Source organism: Cyprinus carpio, chromosome B11, assembly GCF_018340385.1.
Source record: "Cyprinus carpio isolate SPL01 chromosome B11, ASM1834038v1, whole genome shotgun sequence".
Lineage (NCBI taxonomy): Eukaryota > Metazoa > Chordata > Actinopteri > Cypriniformes > Cyprinidae > Cyprinus > Cyprinus carpio.
Genome location: NC_056607.1, coordinates 7,997,723 through 8,012,758, shown reverse-complemented (window position 1 = coordinate 8,012,758; position 15,036 = coordinate 7,997,723). Strand labels below are relative to the sequence as shown.

At 40.9% G+C, this 15,036-nt stretch overlaps 1 protein-coding gene across 6 annotated transcripts in view; it reads left to right on the top strand.

The window, feature by feature from the left end:
* The window catches only part of camta1b (calmodulin binding transcription activator 1b), a 272,952-nt gene that overhangs the window by 249,451 nt on the left and 8,465 nt on the right, over window positions 1-15,036 (top strand). For all 6 annotated transcript variants that reach the window (XM_042733745.1, XM_042733746.1, XM_042733741.1 and 3 more), the window contains 10 exons: window positions 965-3,240; window positions 4,558-4,684; window positions 5,145-5,279; window positions 12,169-12,332; window positions 12,425-12,639; window positions 12,734-12,812; window positions 12,953-13,280; window positions 13,487-13,911; window positions 14,099-14,253; window positions 14,349-14,595. In XM_042733745.1, the coding sequence (XP_042589679.1) occupies window positions 965-3,240; window positions 4,558-4,684; window positions 5,145-5,279; window positions 12,169-12,332; window positions 12,425-12,639; window positions 12,734-12,812; window positions 12,953-13,280; window positions 13,487-13,911; window positions 14,099-14,253; window positions 14,349-14,595 (4,151 nt within the window). The remainder of the gene's footprint in view (window positions 1-964; window positions 3,241-4,557; window positions 4,685-5,144; window positions 5,280-12,168; window positions 12,333-12,424; window positions 12,640-12,733; window positions 12,813-12,952; window positions 13,281-13,486; window positions 13,912-14,098; window positions 14,254-14,348; window positions 14,596-15,036) is intronic.

The following is a 15,036-nucleotide window of genomic DNA, read 5'->3' as shown; positions in this document are numbered from 1 at the left end:
CATTTTCTCCACCATATATCACAAATATATTCAGACAATTTACAACTCATGATCACTAACATTATATTTGAAATGACTATATATATATATATTATATACTATATATATATATAATATATATATATATATATATATATATATATAATAATACTGTAATATATATTTTTATTATGTAATTTTTATTCATAATTATGTATTTTTGTGTATTTTAAATAACACTTCATTGAATATACACTGAGGTTCAAAAGTTTGTGATCATTAAGATTTTTAATATTTGTGAATGAAGTCTATTATGCTCATCAAGGCTGTATTTATTTGACAAAAAAAAAAAAAAAAAAAACTGTAATATTGTGAAATACTATTGCAATTTTTAGTATTGGTTTCCTATTTTAATACAATTTAAAATATCAAGTTTCTGTATTGCAAATGTGAATTTTCAGCATCATTCTAATATACTGATTTATTATCAATGTTTAAACTGTTGTGCTGCTTAATATTTTTTTGGAACTTGTGATACTTTTTTCTGTTATTCTTTGATGAATAAGTAGTTCAAAAGAACAGCATATATTCAAAATAGAAATCTGCATATTAAAATGATTTCTAAAGGATCATGTGACACTGAAGACTGTAGTACTGATGCTGACAGTTCATCTTTGCTTCACAGGAATAAATTATATTTTAAAGTATATTAAAATACAAAACTGTTAATTTATATTGCAATAGTTTTATACAAAATTAAAGTTTTGTTCTGTATTTTTTTATCAAATAGATACAGCCTTGATGAGCATAAGAAACTTGTTTAAAAACATTAAAAATCTTACTGATCCCTAACTTTTGAACGGTGGTGTACATAGCATTTGCCATTTCTCTGCTAAATAGTGTGCCAGCATTTTCAATAAAATTAGCTTTATGTGTCCAGCTCTTGTTAGATTGCTTTAACTTAGAATGTGTCTGCTCTTTGTAGGTGCTGGGAGCAGCCTGCATCACAAATGCAACAGTGCCAAACACCGTATCATCTCCCCGAAAGTGGACCCACGCACTGGAGGCGCCTACAGCAGCACCCACTCCGAAGTTCAGAACAACGACGTGTCAGAGGGAAAGACGGAGCACAGTCACGGCGGGGGCAAAAACGGCAGGGCAGGGGCAGACGGCGCTGGTGGAACGGGCGGCCGAGAGAAAAGGAACGGCAAGGTGCACAAGCCAGCGCTGCTCCACCAGAACAGCATGGAGGTGTCCTCATCCAACCAGGTGGAAGTGCCAGATACCACCCAGAGCTCACCTGTCTCCATTAGCAGCGGGCTAAACTCCGACCCTGATATGGCCGACAGTCCCGTGGTGACAGGAATGGGCCACGTAGCCTCGGTAATGAGCAGCCTGTCTCAGTCTGCCACTGTATTCATGTCAGAGGTCTCTGGAGACCCTGTCTATAGCATGTCCCCCACTGTAGACCCTAACGCTCACCTCTTGGGGCCCGACACAGCCTCAAGCAGTCTGGTGTTAGCAGTGACAGCCGACAGTCACAAATTTGCCTTTGCTGGAGCGGTTGGAGTGGGGTTAGCAGACGCAGGGTCCACAGACGGACTTGCTATGCTGTCCACAGCCAGTGTGTCTGAAGAACTGGTGCTGACTAGTAACCTGGAATCTGGGAGTATTAAGCTGCCCGAGACTAATATGAACTTTGACCCTGACTGCTTCCTCAACAACCCCAAGCAAGGTCAGACCTACGGAGGGAATGGGCTGAAAACCGAGGAGAGCAGCAGGAGCAGCTGCAGTAACGGAGGGTTGAGGTGTTCCCCGCCGCTCAACGACAACAGTTACGGCTTCAATACCTCTCTGGTGAAGAACATCAAAACGGAGGACACGTCATTTGAACAGCAGCTGGCAAAAGAGAGTGGATATCAGGTTGGAGAAGTGGTGAGTGGTGCTGTCAGTATGTCTGGTTCCTCAAACGGCGGTTCGGCCCAAAACTCCCTGGCTCTGACACCCACTGGTTCACTGTTGCCGTCTGGAGGTGGACTCAGTCCCAGCACTACCCTTGAGCAGATGGATTTCAGTGCAATTGATGCCAAGCAAGACTACCCATCCAGTGTTATGTCAGCGGCGGGCTACGGCCAGTCGATCTCCAGCTCTCACCTGGCCCACCAGAGTCACTCCCCCAGCTTCTTCCTGCAAGGTTCTCCACAGTCCCAAACCCAGAACAACTCCAGTTCGACCCAGAACTCTCACGACTCCAATGCCTACATGGGCATGTCTGTCGTCAAAACAGACTCAACGGGAACTAATGGGCATCTCCACCACCATCATCATACCCACCCCAGCCAGCGCACTGCCTCTAACTGCAACGGCGGCTCTCCAACCGAACGTAATGGACCGGCTGGGTCGCTCCAGCTTCTGCAGTACCAGAACCGCTTTCCAACACCGGTTCAGGAGCATGAGGAAGTGGGTGGTTTGGAACAGCCAATAGGAGCAGAACAAGGAGAAGGAGGTGTTCAAGAGAAGGACTCGGATGGTCTTATGAAACCAGGGGAGCATTTGCAGACTGGTGAAGGAGGCGAAGCCGAGGGTGTAGGAGGCGCAGAGCATTACCTCCAGCAACCAACGGAAGGTGGTGGAGTCGGGCCGGGATCTGGAGGAACGAGCGCGAGGGCAGAAAGTGGAACCCTGTGCAATGATGCCGAGGCAAGTGGAACCACCAGTCAACAGCTCCAGCCGCTCCTGCAAGGAGCCGGTTTGGTGCAGGGGCTTTTTAGCACCGTGGGCGCCCATCAGAGCCTGGGCAGTAGTGGAACCAACGGAGGGGGCTCCATGGAGATTAATCTGGACCACTTTGATGTTTCCTTCGGGAATCAGTTCTCAGATCTCATCAATGACTTCATTTCGGTAGAGGGTGGAAGTGGAACGGCGGTAGTGGCAGGTGCCAATGCTCTCTACAGCCATCAGCTGATGACCCATTCAGGAACAGAGGGGCAGGTCTCCTCTGGAACTGCTGCGCAACAAGGTGCAGATGAAGTAGCTCATGGGGCAAGGGGGTACAATTCTGCAGACCTCTGTCTCCAGTCCTGTTGCAGCCCTCAGTCTACACAGGCTGGGGCAGTGGCAGGTGAGGCAGGACAGCTGGCATATATGCAGGTGGCCGAGGCCGTGTCGGCAGCTGTGGCGCATGGAAACATGGGAATGTTACAGGCTACCGGAAGGCTTTTTGTGGTGACAGACTATTCTCCAGAGTGGTCTTATCCTGAGGTGAGTTTGTGACACTTCTGCAGAGCTAAAAAAAAAAAAATCTCGACCTGCTATGGATGTGTGCAAGAATAGCCAGCAGGGGGCAGCAGAGATGTCCAAATGTCCAAATGTGGAGGGAAAATCTGCTGAATTTTGTGGAATGGATTTAAACATAGTAAAATGATTAATACTCTATAATAACAGAGGGGTAACCTAGGGGTAGTTTACCCAAATTCTGTCATCATTTACTCCCCCTCAAGTTGTTCCAAACCTGTATGAATTTCTTTTTATCTGTTGAGCACAAAAGAAGATATTTTGAAAAATGCTGGTAGCCAAACATTTGACAGGATCCATTGACATCTCTGGAGTTGGTTGCATAAACGTTTTAGACTAGTCTTAAAAGTTTGTCAGCTATTTATTTTTTCCTTAAGACTGGTAATATATATATATATATATATATATATATATATATATATATATATATATATATATATATATATATATATATATATATATATATATATTTTTTTTTTTTATTTAATTCAGTTCAATAAAAATGTAGATTAGCCTTTGGTTAACTGCTAGTTGGGCAGACTAGTACTTAAGACACTGTCTTAACATAGAGACTAAGTTTGGCCCCTGTAGTAAAATTAATACAGTTTGGTTACTGTTTGGTTACCCACCTTTTTCATATCTTCTTTTGTGTTCAACAGGAGGAAAAAAAAAGAAACTCATACAGGTTCAGACCAATATGAGTGTCAGTAAATAATGAAGGAATTTATGTAATTCTGTGCAAACCTGTGGAGTGAAAACTTACAAGTCACATGAGAATTGGCCACAAGCTGTTTAATGCAGCAATAGATTTGAGTCTTTTGAGGTCTGAATGCAAAGCTCAAGGTCTTCTCTACAACAAGTAGCATATGTATTTGTCCCAGAAGCCCCTGGGCCACATGAGACACATGCTTGGCCTGTTATTAACATGCCCACTGGCAAGGAAGCAGTCGGACTAATATAGACCGAGGGATATTAGATCTCACCACAACAACACTTCACCTCTCACAAACCCTGGTTGTTTTTTTTCAGTGACATTTTCCTTGTTTGAAAAAGATATCATCATAGATGCGCCTTTAATTCAGTCTTTCTTGTAGTGTACTGACATTTAAAATAAATGCACATTTACATAAAAAAAATACATGTCAGATTAAAAGAGACACAGTGCAAGCACACAGTAAATGTAACCAACCAATTTCGGGGGTGATAGCACCGTTGCAAGTTTTAACAGTTTACATTAAAGGAAACTGTGCTCATTTATAAATAATACTGGTATATATTTCTTAGGGTGGTGTGAAGGTGCTGATCACCGGTCCATGGCAGGAGGCCAGCAGTGAATATACCTGTCTGTTTGATCAGATAACAGTTCCAGCCTCCCTAATCCAGCCCGGGGTGCTACGCTGTTACTGCCCAGGTATTTCATTACAATGCATGCATATACAGACATTTCAAAATGTCCTTTTAAAGGAAAGGGTGATGCAGCTACATTTCAGTATACTAAAATCATCCATTACAGTCAAAAGATGAAAAGGGGACAATACATCAGTCAGTGTGCCACATGGTCCCAATCCAACATCTTATTTTAGGTCTTTTTCATGCTAAAAATAAATAAATATACAGGTAATATTCCAAACTTTGTGTGTTGGGTCTCTATACTGTATACTGTAGTCCATGAATATATCATGTGGTCTTTGTGAACAAACAAAGGACTGTTCTTTAACAGCTGTCGTAGAGAACTCATTAAAATTCTACTGTTACATAACTAAATAAACAAATAAAAGCACCGTTGTAAATGGTTTGCAAATGTGTGGACTTCACACTGAAAGCCATTTCTTTCCACATTAAAAGTGATTATGTCTTATTTCCTTTCAAAGCTCATGACACAGGCCTGGTGACCCTGCAGGTAGCAGCCAGCAGTCAAATCATCTCCAATTCAGTGGTGTTTGAGTATAAAGCCCGTGCCCTGCCTGCCCTGCCCTCTTCTCAACACGACTGGCTCTCACTGGACGGTACGTTTGAGATTTATCTTGCGTTACATCATATACCGCTGTTACACAGTTGTGTTTTTGGTTGTCATCATTTTGCATTTATTAATTTTCAGCAATACACTGTAAACAAACTTTCATCTGAATTCATGGTTTTTTTTATGCATTTTGAATACTTAATTTTATATTTGTGTATTGCCAAATGTTGTTTATCTGAAAAACCTCCGAATGGCTGATGGCTGACACTTCTTCAAGCTTTGTTTCTTAAGAATTAAATGACTGACAGGTGAATAAATAAAGACTTGGTTGCTGTTAAACTATTGTTTTGCATGCATTTTAATCAAGGTGGCCAGGTAGTGTTTGTCTAGTCTTAAAGTAAAATAAAAACAACTCACAGAGACTTTTTTGGCCTGAATAAGCAAGTTGGTCAAACTGGGTAGGTAATCTTTTTCAGATATTTTAAAGATGAATGCCATTCAGTGGAGAATCCTGAATAAAAGATAAAAGATAAAAGAAGGATAAAAGAACACTGAAAAGGCTTTAAAAGACTTGTCTGTTCTTGACCTCATGGTGTATGTTTTTGTGCTTCAACTGTTTGTGGAGTATACTAGTCAGTTTATAAGGACTTGTGTGGACTTGTACATATATATAAAAAAATATATATATATATATATATATATATATATAAATATATATATATATATATATATGGTTTGTTGTTTATTTTCTGAGGGTGAATCTCAAGAGGAAGTATCCAGGTCATATTTATTAATAATTCAAAAAATATATTTTAATAGAAAATCTCATTGCTTTATATTTTGTGAACATTTAAATGACAAACAATAAATAAATAAAGCCTTAATTTCACTGAAAACTAACTGAAAATATATATTTTGCCTAAAAATGACAATTAAGCATGTCCCCCGTGTCCTCAACTTTAATGTGAAAAAACATCATTGCCATTTTCATAGAGTGATTGTAAGTATCATTATTCTCAAAGATAGTCCTCATTAGTTTGTCAGTACTGTAATAGAGTAATTAAAATTACTCTAAAGGACATAGTTCCTTTAAATTAAAATTAGCATAAACTTCAGTATTTAAATAAAGTTTTTTGCAGTAAGTAGAGTTTGATGTTTATTTTATTTTACAACTGAAGCAATTTATCTAAATAATGTAACCAGATCCTGTTTGAGACTTTGCCTATTTTTCCACATTTCTTTAAGTGAAATTCAGCCCTGCATCAACAATTTAGACTCTAGTTGTATTCTTGTTGTATATGAGGCCACCCCGATGTTTACAGTTACAGATGTTAAGATGGAAAAACGCTGAAAAAGAGTGATCTGAGTTTGTGAGATGAGATCTCATTCGTCTAATCGAGCTTCAGTTCTCCCAGCATGCTGTCTGCGTGCATCCAGCGCGTTATATGCGTGGCGCTGAACGACACACCGCCTGGCCTGATTTGTCATAATGCAGAGAGGAGAAAAACAGTTTATCTGCAGCATTGCAGGTACTGAACCATAGGACAGAGGCTGATAGGGGCAGGAGCAGTTAGCCTAACTCCTGTTGACACCGATTTGTCGCAAAACAGCCGTGTGAGCGACCATCACATTGTTCCAAGCGGTTATGTGAATGATCGTAGCGGCTCCATTGTGTTTCGCTGCCACTCCCAAAAGAAAAACACGTCCACATCCAACCACCACACGACTTCAGATTCGCGCGGTTTTAGTCAAAAGCGAATCAAAAACATCAAAAGCGAAAAGCTTCGGGTCCAGGAGCTGTCGTCAATCGCTATAAAACTGAAAAACGTTTTCAGAAAAACACATAAACAAAATACGCAAAAACCGATCGCGGTTCCGAGACGAATGGTTGGTGCGCGTAGAGCGTTCGCAGTATAAAAGATACGACAACACGTAGATTTCTTTTCTATTTTCTATCTAATCGACAGTTTTCCGTTGGAAAAAGATGACTGTGATGTCTGCGAGTGTTTGGAGAGCCAGCCGGTGGCGCACGACTGCGCGTAAAGCGGTGCGTAAAGCGCGTACCTGCGGCGGATGAAGCCCCGCGTCTCCATGAGCGAGCGGAGAAAATAAAGCATCGGCAGCAGGGATGGGGAGGGAACAGGAGGAGGTGTAGAGGAGGGGGACGAGGGGTCTTTATCTCTCTCCCTACACACTCCGCACTTACACTTTGTTCTATTGTTGTTGGCTCCGCTGCCAAGCGGCTCCTGCGGTTAGTTTGACGCTGGATGGAGAACATGTATGAGTGACAGACAGCACGCTGGCCGATTCGGGTTAGTACGCGTGATTTTTTTCATAACTGACATGAACTTGATCCACATGCACAGGCTTTTTAAAGATGAATATAGCTTGTACAGTGTCTTTTTTGTGTGTCCTGCAATATTCTTTCCCTTGTTTGTGATGTTTCAACAGCAGTGAGGGCATTTTCTCTGCTGGAAAGATATTTCACTGCATTTTGGAGAGCTCATGGGTGAAGTCTGGAAAATATTCACTATAGACTCAGCATGGAAGTTTGCTTAAATGAATGGTTGTAGAATTATGATGTTGTGCAGGTTATAACCAGGTCAGATTGTATGCAAAGGCTTGTAAACTTTTACCAGCCGGTGTACTCAGAGACCTCCAGAATGAGTCAGTCAGGTGTAGTGCATCTGTTTTCAGCACCACAGGCAGTGGACAGGGACAGTGATGCTGAGAGGATCAGACTGTTGCCCTTCTTCTGTTAAGCGATCCAGAGGGAGAGGACGAATATACTGTGCCATTAAGTTTTTCTTTTTCTAGAATTATACAGCGTAATAATGAGATGCGGTGTTGTTTTGCTGGCAGACCTATTCGAATTGTTTTATCAACCTGTTGACAACTTTTGTCATTTCCCTTTTCATTCAGTCTTTTCGCTGTTTTTATTATTATTATGAACAACACTAGTTTCTAATCAGTGTGTGTCAAATTACAATCTGCCATCCTTGCCACATCTCACTGAAATCACATCACAAAAGTCAAGAGGATTTCAACCCAAATCAAGAAACTTCTGTATTCTTGTTTTGCTGGGCTGCCTACATGCCCTTACAAGGAAACTTCTAACTAGGTCACCATAATCAACCCTAAATCTGCAGTTCAAAGTTCCTTGTTCTGCTTTAATGAGATTTCCTGTGGAATTCTAGGAATTGCTCTCAGGGCTTGAGTCCGCTAATGGAGCGCCCACACAGATGTGTCTCATCCATGCTGTTTTTGCTCTCGATTGAGATTAAACTGTATTTTGTTTGTATGTCGACTCTCCATGCAGACTAAACTAAATCTGAGCACATACTGTGTTGCACTCGCTTTTAATTTCATGTGTAATTAGAGTACACAACTCTTTGTGGAGATTCTGTTTTTTGATGTTTTTTTTTTTTTTTTGTAATAGTCATTCAGAGTGTTGTTGTTGTTGTTGTTTTGCACAATTTTCAGTTAGTTTCAGTGTCAGTAATGTATTTTACATATTTTGAAAAACAACGTTTTTTTGTGTGGATATACTGACCACAATATTTAGAGTATTTTAAGTAAAACTCTTTGAAGCCTATTGTTGTCTATTACTTGCAGACATATATGCATAATATCTCAAGAAACTCAAAAATAAAGAAAGAAAAACATTCACACATAAACAAGAGTACCTTTGTTTCCAGTGGCCAAAGTCTTTGTGCTGGAAGCTTTTGTTTGTCAAAGTTGTGGTCTGAGGCAGTACATGTCTAACAAACCTTAAACGGGGATTCAAATTGCCAATATTTAATCGTTTTTAAGCAGAAGGGATGTTTCCAGTTAGACAAGGAAAGTTCATACAAATAATCAGTGCTGGGAGTATGACTGACATTATTATCATAGCATCCTTGCCTCTGTCGAATTCTATCCAAAACAAGCACTTGTTCGAGGGTCATGATCTACCAGATATACCAATATCCACAGCATTAGGAGCTGTTATCCCAGCTTTGAGTCCATGTTGAGCTAAATCCCTTTAAGACAAAATCATTGCACGTTATCAGCTAAATCCTGTTGAAAGGGACTATGTGTGATTTCGTTTTTTCCATTTCTGTTCGATGCATTTATAGTGATGCGCTTAAACAGGATATTAGTCTGTTATAGATTTAAAGTAAATCCTGTGGAAATGCTCAGCAGAGCATGAGCTCTTTTAAACCCTAAAAATAAAAATGAAAGAGTCAGTATACTCTCTGGGCTCAGATAGCGAATATTGGATATGCTAATGGGGGAAAAATTATATAGCATTCATCTAGAAATTAATAACAAGTAATCATAAACACTGTACACATCCTTTTTTTCTCTGCACATTAGACTTTCTATTTTATTTAAGATGCATTGGTTATTTAATAGTGTATTCTTGTCATTAATCAGCAGACAGTAATTGGAAATTTATTTAAGAGAGATGGCAGCTGTGTTTCATCAAATGATTGAGAAGAGTGTCACAACCAACACTTTAAAGATGTTTTGGATTGCTGTACAGTCTAAGCTCACCATATATGGTTTCTTCCACATCAGTTTTCCAAACTGGCCTGCAAGATGGGAAATTGCCCTGTGCAAATTGCATTTTGCACCTTTACTTAACATGCAAAACAACACTGTCAGCAAGTGCAGTTTAATGTGCAATAATAATTCCTTGCCATATGGATGCATTGTCAAATGCTTGTTTAATTTCTGATGACTGTAAAGCCCATAGTCTCTTTATTACCAATCTCAGGCACAATAAACCGCAACAAGTGAGTGATTTTGAGCCCCTGTTGCGCTTGTAGCTGTAAAGTGGTGCAGAAGCCCCCACTCTCAAGAGCATGATGCAACTCTGATGAAATAGAGAAACCGGCTTGGGCTCTCTGCATTAGGATATTACCATGAGATACTCAAACATCCAGCGAATAGAGAGTTTAGTCCTCTCACTCAAGGCTTGTGCTCAACCACATGAGGTCCGCTTGACCAGGAGAGCAACCCAGGACAAAGGAGCAGCACCAAGGCTGATGTAACATCTCCTGGAAAACGGTAACTCACATTGGCACAGTCTGTTAAGTACTGTTGGGTTTTTTTCTGGACACCTTTGGGCTACTATATGCATGCGCTTCGTCATTGGTCTGTATTGGTGAAGGTTGTTGTTGGGTGCTTGGGAAAAGTCAAATTTATGCTCACAAACTCAAGATGTCATTTTCTATACTTTTAAAAGATAGCCTCATATGCATTTACGACTTTCTGAAGAATCTTGCTCTTTTTAAAGTGCATATTAAAAGTTGAAATTAACTTTTGGAACTGTATGATGCTTGCATTTTGCATGCATTTGTTTGTTGTGACATGTCTTGGGAGCTGATTTTTGTGTAGGAATTCAAGAAATTGGGCCAATTTTTGACATTGAAATGACTGCGAAAATGGTCAAATTACCTTGAATTCGCCTTATATATTCAACTCAGTACAGCAAATGCAAATTACGTCTCCTCATCCATTTCCTCTAAACATATTCTCCACGGCTGCGTTAATAAACATGAGTTAGGTCTGTCTGTTTTGAAATGCTGCCCCTCAACAGTTTTGGGTTTGACACAAAGCTCTCAAGCGTTCTGTTGCCTGGCTAGTCTGCTGGCATCTGATTGGTCGTCTCCAGGCTGCTGGAGGTGTAGTAGAGCGTTGATTATGTCACAGCCCCGTTGTAGAGCAATTTGGTCCCTCCTCCCCTTTCCCCTCCCCTCCCCCCGCCAGCCTACATGAGAGTACGTGTGCCGCATTCTGAGTGGAGGGAGAGAGAGAGAGAGAGAAAGACAGCCAGCCAGCAGCAGGTGGAAATGACATCATCTGCACTGCACCAACACTGCAGTAGTGTTTGAACAAAGCTGCACTGGAGCTCTGTTTCGGAGCGGCTGTTTTTGTCTGCAAGGGTGGATATTTGTGGAGGAAAAACACAGAATCCAATGCATGCGTGTATGTCCATTCATTAGAATTAGATTCACTTTCATTCACCGTGTGTGAAACAGAATTGGTGTCAATGTGATATGTGCAGGGGATTTGGTTTGATGTTAGCGGTCACTATAAAAAAAAAAAAAACAATTATGAGCTTACATAGAAGAGCTTGCAAGTCGCTGGAAACCATGTTTTTTTGGGTTTTTTTTTTTTGGATATGCAGGCTAGTTACTATTTGATATATTTTGAAGTTCTTGCTTTTTTATTTTCAAAAAATAGTTAATCAAAATTAACTATTTTCTTTTTTTTTTTTTTTTTTTATTTCAGCTATACCATGTGGACATTTTTTTAAAATCAGATATATTTGGGTAAATTTCAAAAATAATTTTTAATTCAGAAATTGTAATTCATCATAGAAGAGGTGTATTTTGAATAACTTAATACTGTAAAGTATTATGAGCATCATATAATTGACCCATATAAAGTAGTGAAGTGAAATTCACAATATATTTTATTTCTGTAATACTACATTTTTTTCTGAGTTAAACAAGGCATTCATCAAGAAAAAATATAGGTCAGCAATTAATTTATTATATATATATATATATATATATATATATATATATATATATATATATATATATATATATATATATATATATATATATATATATATATAATAAATTATATATTATATATATAAACTGTATATACAGTTGAAATGCCTACTCACTACCAGTGTGAACGCTCTTATAAACGGCCTTGGTGATATCAGCAGACAAAGAAACTGGTCTCAAAAATTAGTTATTACTTGTGGATGAAAGACAAACATTATTTTCTTTGGAATAACATGCACTTATGAATCATGCACAATAACACTGGGAACGTTTGATAAGAAATTAAATAGAGTTTGACTTCATGTTGATTTTAAATTCAATTGAGTACACATAACAATCTAAATTCCCTTATGTTTTATGCAGATAACCAGTTCAGAATGTCCATCTTGGAACGCCTAGAGCAGATGGAGCGAAGGATGGCAGAGATGGCTGGTCAGCAGCAGCAACTGACCAGTGGAGGGCCATCTGAGAGTGGAGGAACCGGAACTGGAGGAGAAGGAGGAAGAAGCAATTCTGAACAGGCGCAGGTATCATTCTGTGCTACACTGTCTTGCTCCAAACTAATAGATATCCTCATTAGCTTCTTGGAATTGACTTGGTTCTTGATACTTTGTTTTAGTTCTCACCAGGTCAGGGTCAAAGCCAGGGTCAAGGTCCAGCTGGCAACTCGTTTGAGAGCCGTGTGGTGGTAGTTTGTGAAAAGATGATGAACCGTGCATGCTGGGCCAAGTCCAAGCACCTGATCCACTCCAAGACATTCAGGGGCATGACTCTTCTTCATCTGGCAGCCGCCCAGGGCTACACCACACTTATCCAAACACTTATCAAGTGGCGGTGAGTATACTGATTGTATACCTGCAATAAATGCCCATGTATGTAGCATTATTCATCTGTTTTGTATTTTTCTCTTGTCTGTTTTTTTTTACAGCACTAAGCACGCAGACAGTATTGACCTGGAACTTGAGGTCGATCCTCTAAACGTGGATCATTTCTCTTGCACACCATTGGTGAGTGTTAACACTAGGTCAGGATACTTTAATCATGATACCATGTAGCTTCACAGTGTTGTTTGGATGAGTTGTTTCATATAGAAGGGGCAGAGGGATGGCATACAAATTAAAATGCAACTCAATTTTCTTCTCTTCAGATGTGGGCTTGCGCTTTGGGTCATATGGAAGCAGCAGTGGTTCTGTATAAATGGGATCGGCGAGCTTTGGCCATCCCAGATTCTTTGGGTCGCTTACCGCTGGCTATTGCCCGGTCCCGTGGCCATACCAAGCTGGCAGAATGTCTGGAAAGCCTTCAAAGGGAGGAGCAGCAGTCAGGAGCACTGAATACAACTCCCAGCATGCCTTTCTCACCATCTACTGAGACCTCAGCTGCAGAGGGGTGGATGAATGTTTGGGGTTCAGAGACATCTTCAATTGGGCTGAAAGGAAGCAACATCACTAGTTCTGCTTCCAGTTCCAGCTCAGGTGAGAACTGGAAACTTTCATTCTATCTGGACTTTCAGTCTTCAACAGTCTTTCATGTTCTTGTTGAGTTAAGAAAAACCTGTTAAATGTAGAAAGACCTTGCATGAACAAACGAGTGCTTTGTAAAGAGATGGTCAGGTTGGGTGACAGGTAGTGTTTAATTTGGTCAAACATTCTTCTAAGACACTTTCTTTGTACTTTTGCAGACTTGAGGAGACCCAGGTCGGAACCATCTAGTTTCTATAGCAATGTTAGTCATGGGGATGCCCCGTTGAGCAAGAAACACAAACCCAACCCCGAGACCCTTCAAACTCGGCCCAGCAAACCCTGCTCTGCACCTCTCGGACTAGAAGAACAGACCCACAAGCCTAAAACAAGCCCTTCTAAACTGAGGGAAGGTACTGCAGAGAAAGAGCAAGGAGATGGTGAGCAGTCTCAGACTAAGCTGGGCTCAACTTGTGGAGGTGGGAGCTGGGGTTCCAGACAGGCTGCAGGACGCAGAGTGCCAACTGTAGGACTTGGCAAGGAAAGGCTTGCGAACAGACTGAGATTAAGAGAGATTGCTAGTGCGGGAACAATCTCTGATCTGCGGACAACCCAAGAGGATCTGGAGAATGCAGGAGGCCTGCAGGTGAGGCATAGAAGAAGGTACTCGAGCAGACTGCCCAAACAGCTTTTTTTGTAGTGATTTAGGATAAAAGTAAAGTTTGTCAGATCTTGCAAAACTTAGATTGGCTTCTGTCTGATGTCTCAGTTGCAATATTGTTAGCAATTTTGAAAGTACCTATTAAAGTACCTATTAAAACTATTTGTTTCAGAACATGAACATGATGACTTTAGCAGAGGAAGTCATTGAGGCGACATCTGATCGTATCAAGAGGGAAAACTTTGTTGCATCAGAAACAACACTGGATGGTGTTGGAGTCAGCAGCACCATGAGCTGGTTGGCCAGTTACCTTGGAGATGCAGAGAGGTGATTCATCAAAAAGTTCTATAATCTCTTCTCAAGAATCCTAGTTACAGTCTCTTTGGGTTCTTGTGTGTAATTATTTTCCCAATTGTTCCCAGGTTCCTGTTTAACAAGCCCCTAACTTCCTCTCCTGGACTGGGCCCAGTGCACGGTGGAGGACAGCCAGAACTCGATGGTTCTCTTGGGAAGCTTGGCCTCCAAACCCCTGCTGAATGGACTGCGCTCCTCAATGCCTCCCACAACAAGGAGGAGCGCGACCTGACCCAGCTGGCCCTGTCTGATCCCGAACAGAGAGAACTTTATGAGGCAGCCCGGCAGGTCCAGAACACCTTCCGCAAATACAAGGTAGGGCAGGGCTTCACCCAGGTGCCAGGGTCACCCATGCAGGTTATCAGTGGTGTGTTGCCAGTGTTCGTGATGGTCCAATTTCAAAGGTCTTGATGTATTGTGTTGTCTTGTATGGTGTTCCTGAACTTAAGGTAAATTAATCTGGACCTTTGCAGTCCTGTGTCGTGAAAGGTGGTATGATTGTTGTGGTGTGCGCTCAAAAGGCAGAGATAGGGTCACCGTTGTTGACAAGCATGGGGAAATTTGCTTGTGCTTAGCATGGCCTTGCTATAAGGAATGATTGCATTGTTCCCTCTATCTATCTGTCTGTCTTAACGAGATGCGTGGATATCCCTGAGTCCACACCATGTTGGTTGTTCAGAGCAAATTTCTCCCAGTGTTCCGCTGGTGCACAGTGCTCTGAGGAATAACCTTCTCCCAGGTGTCAGAGCATATCGA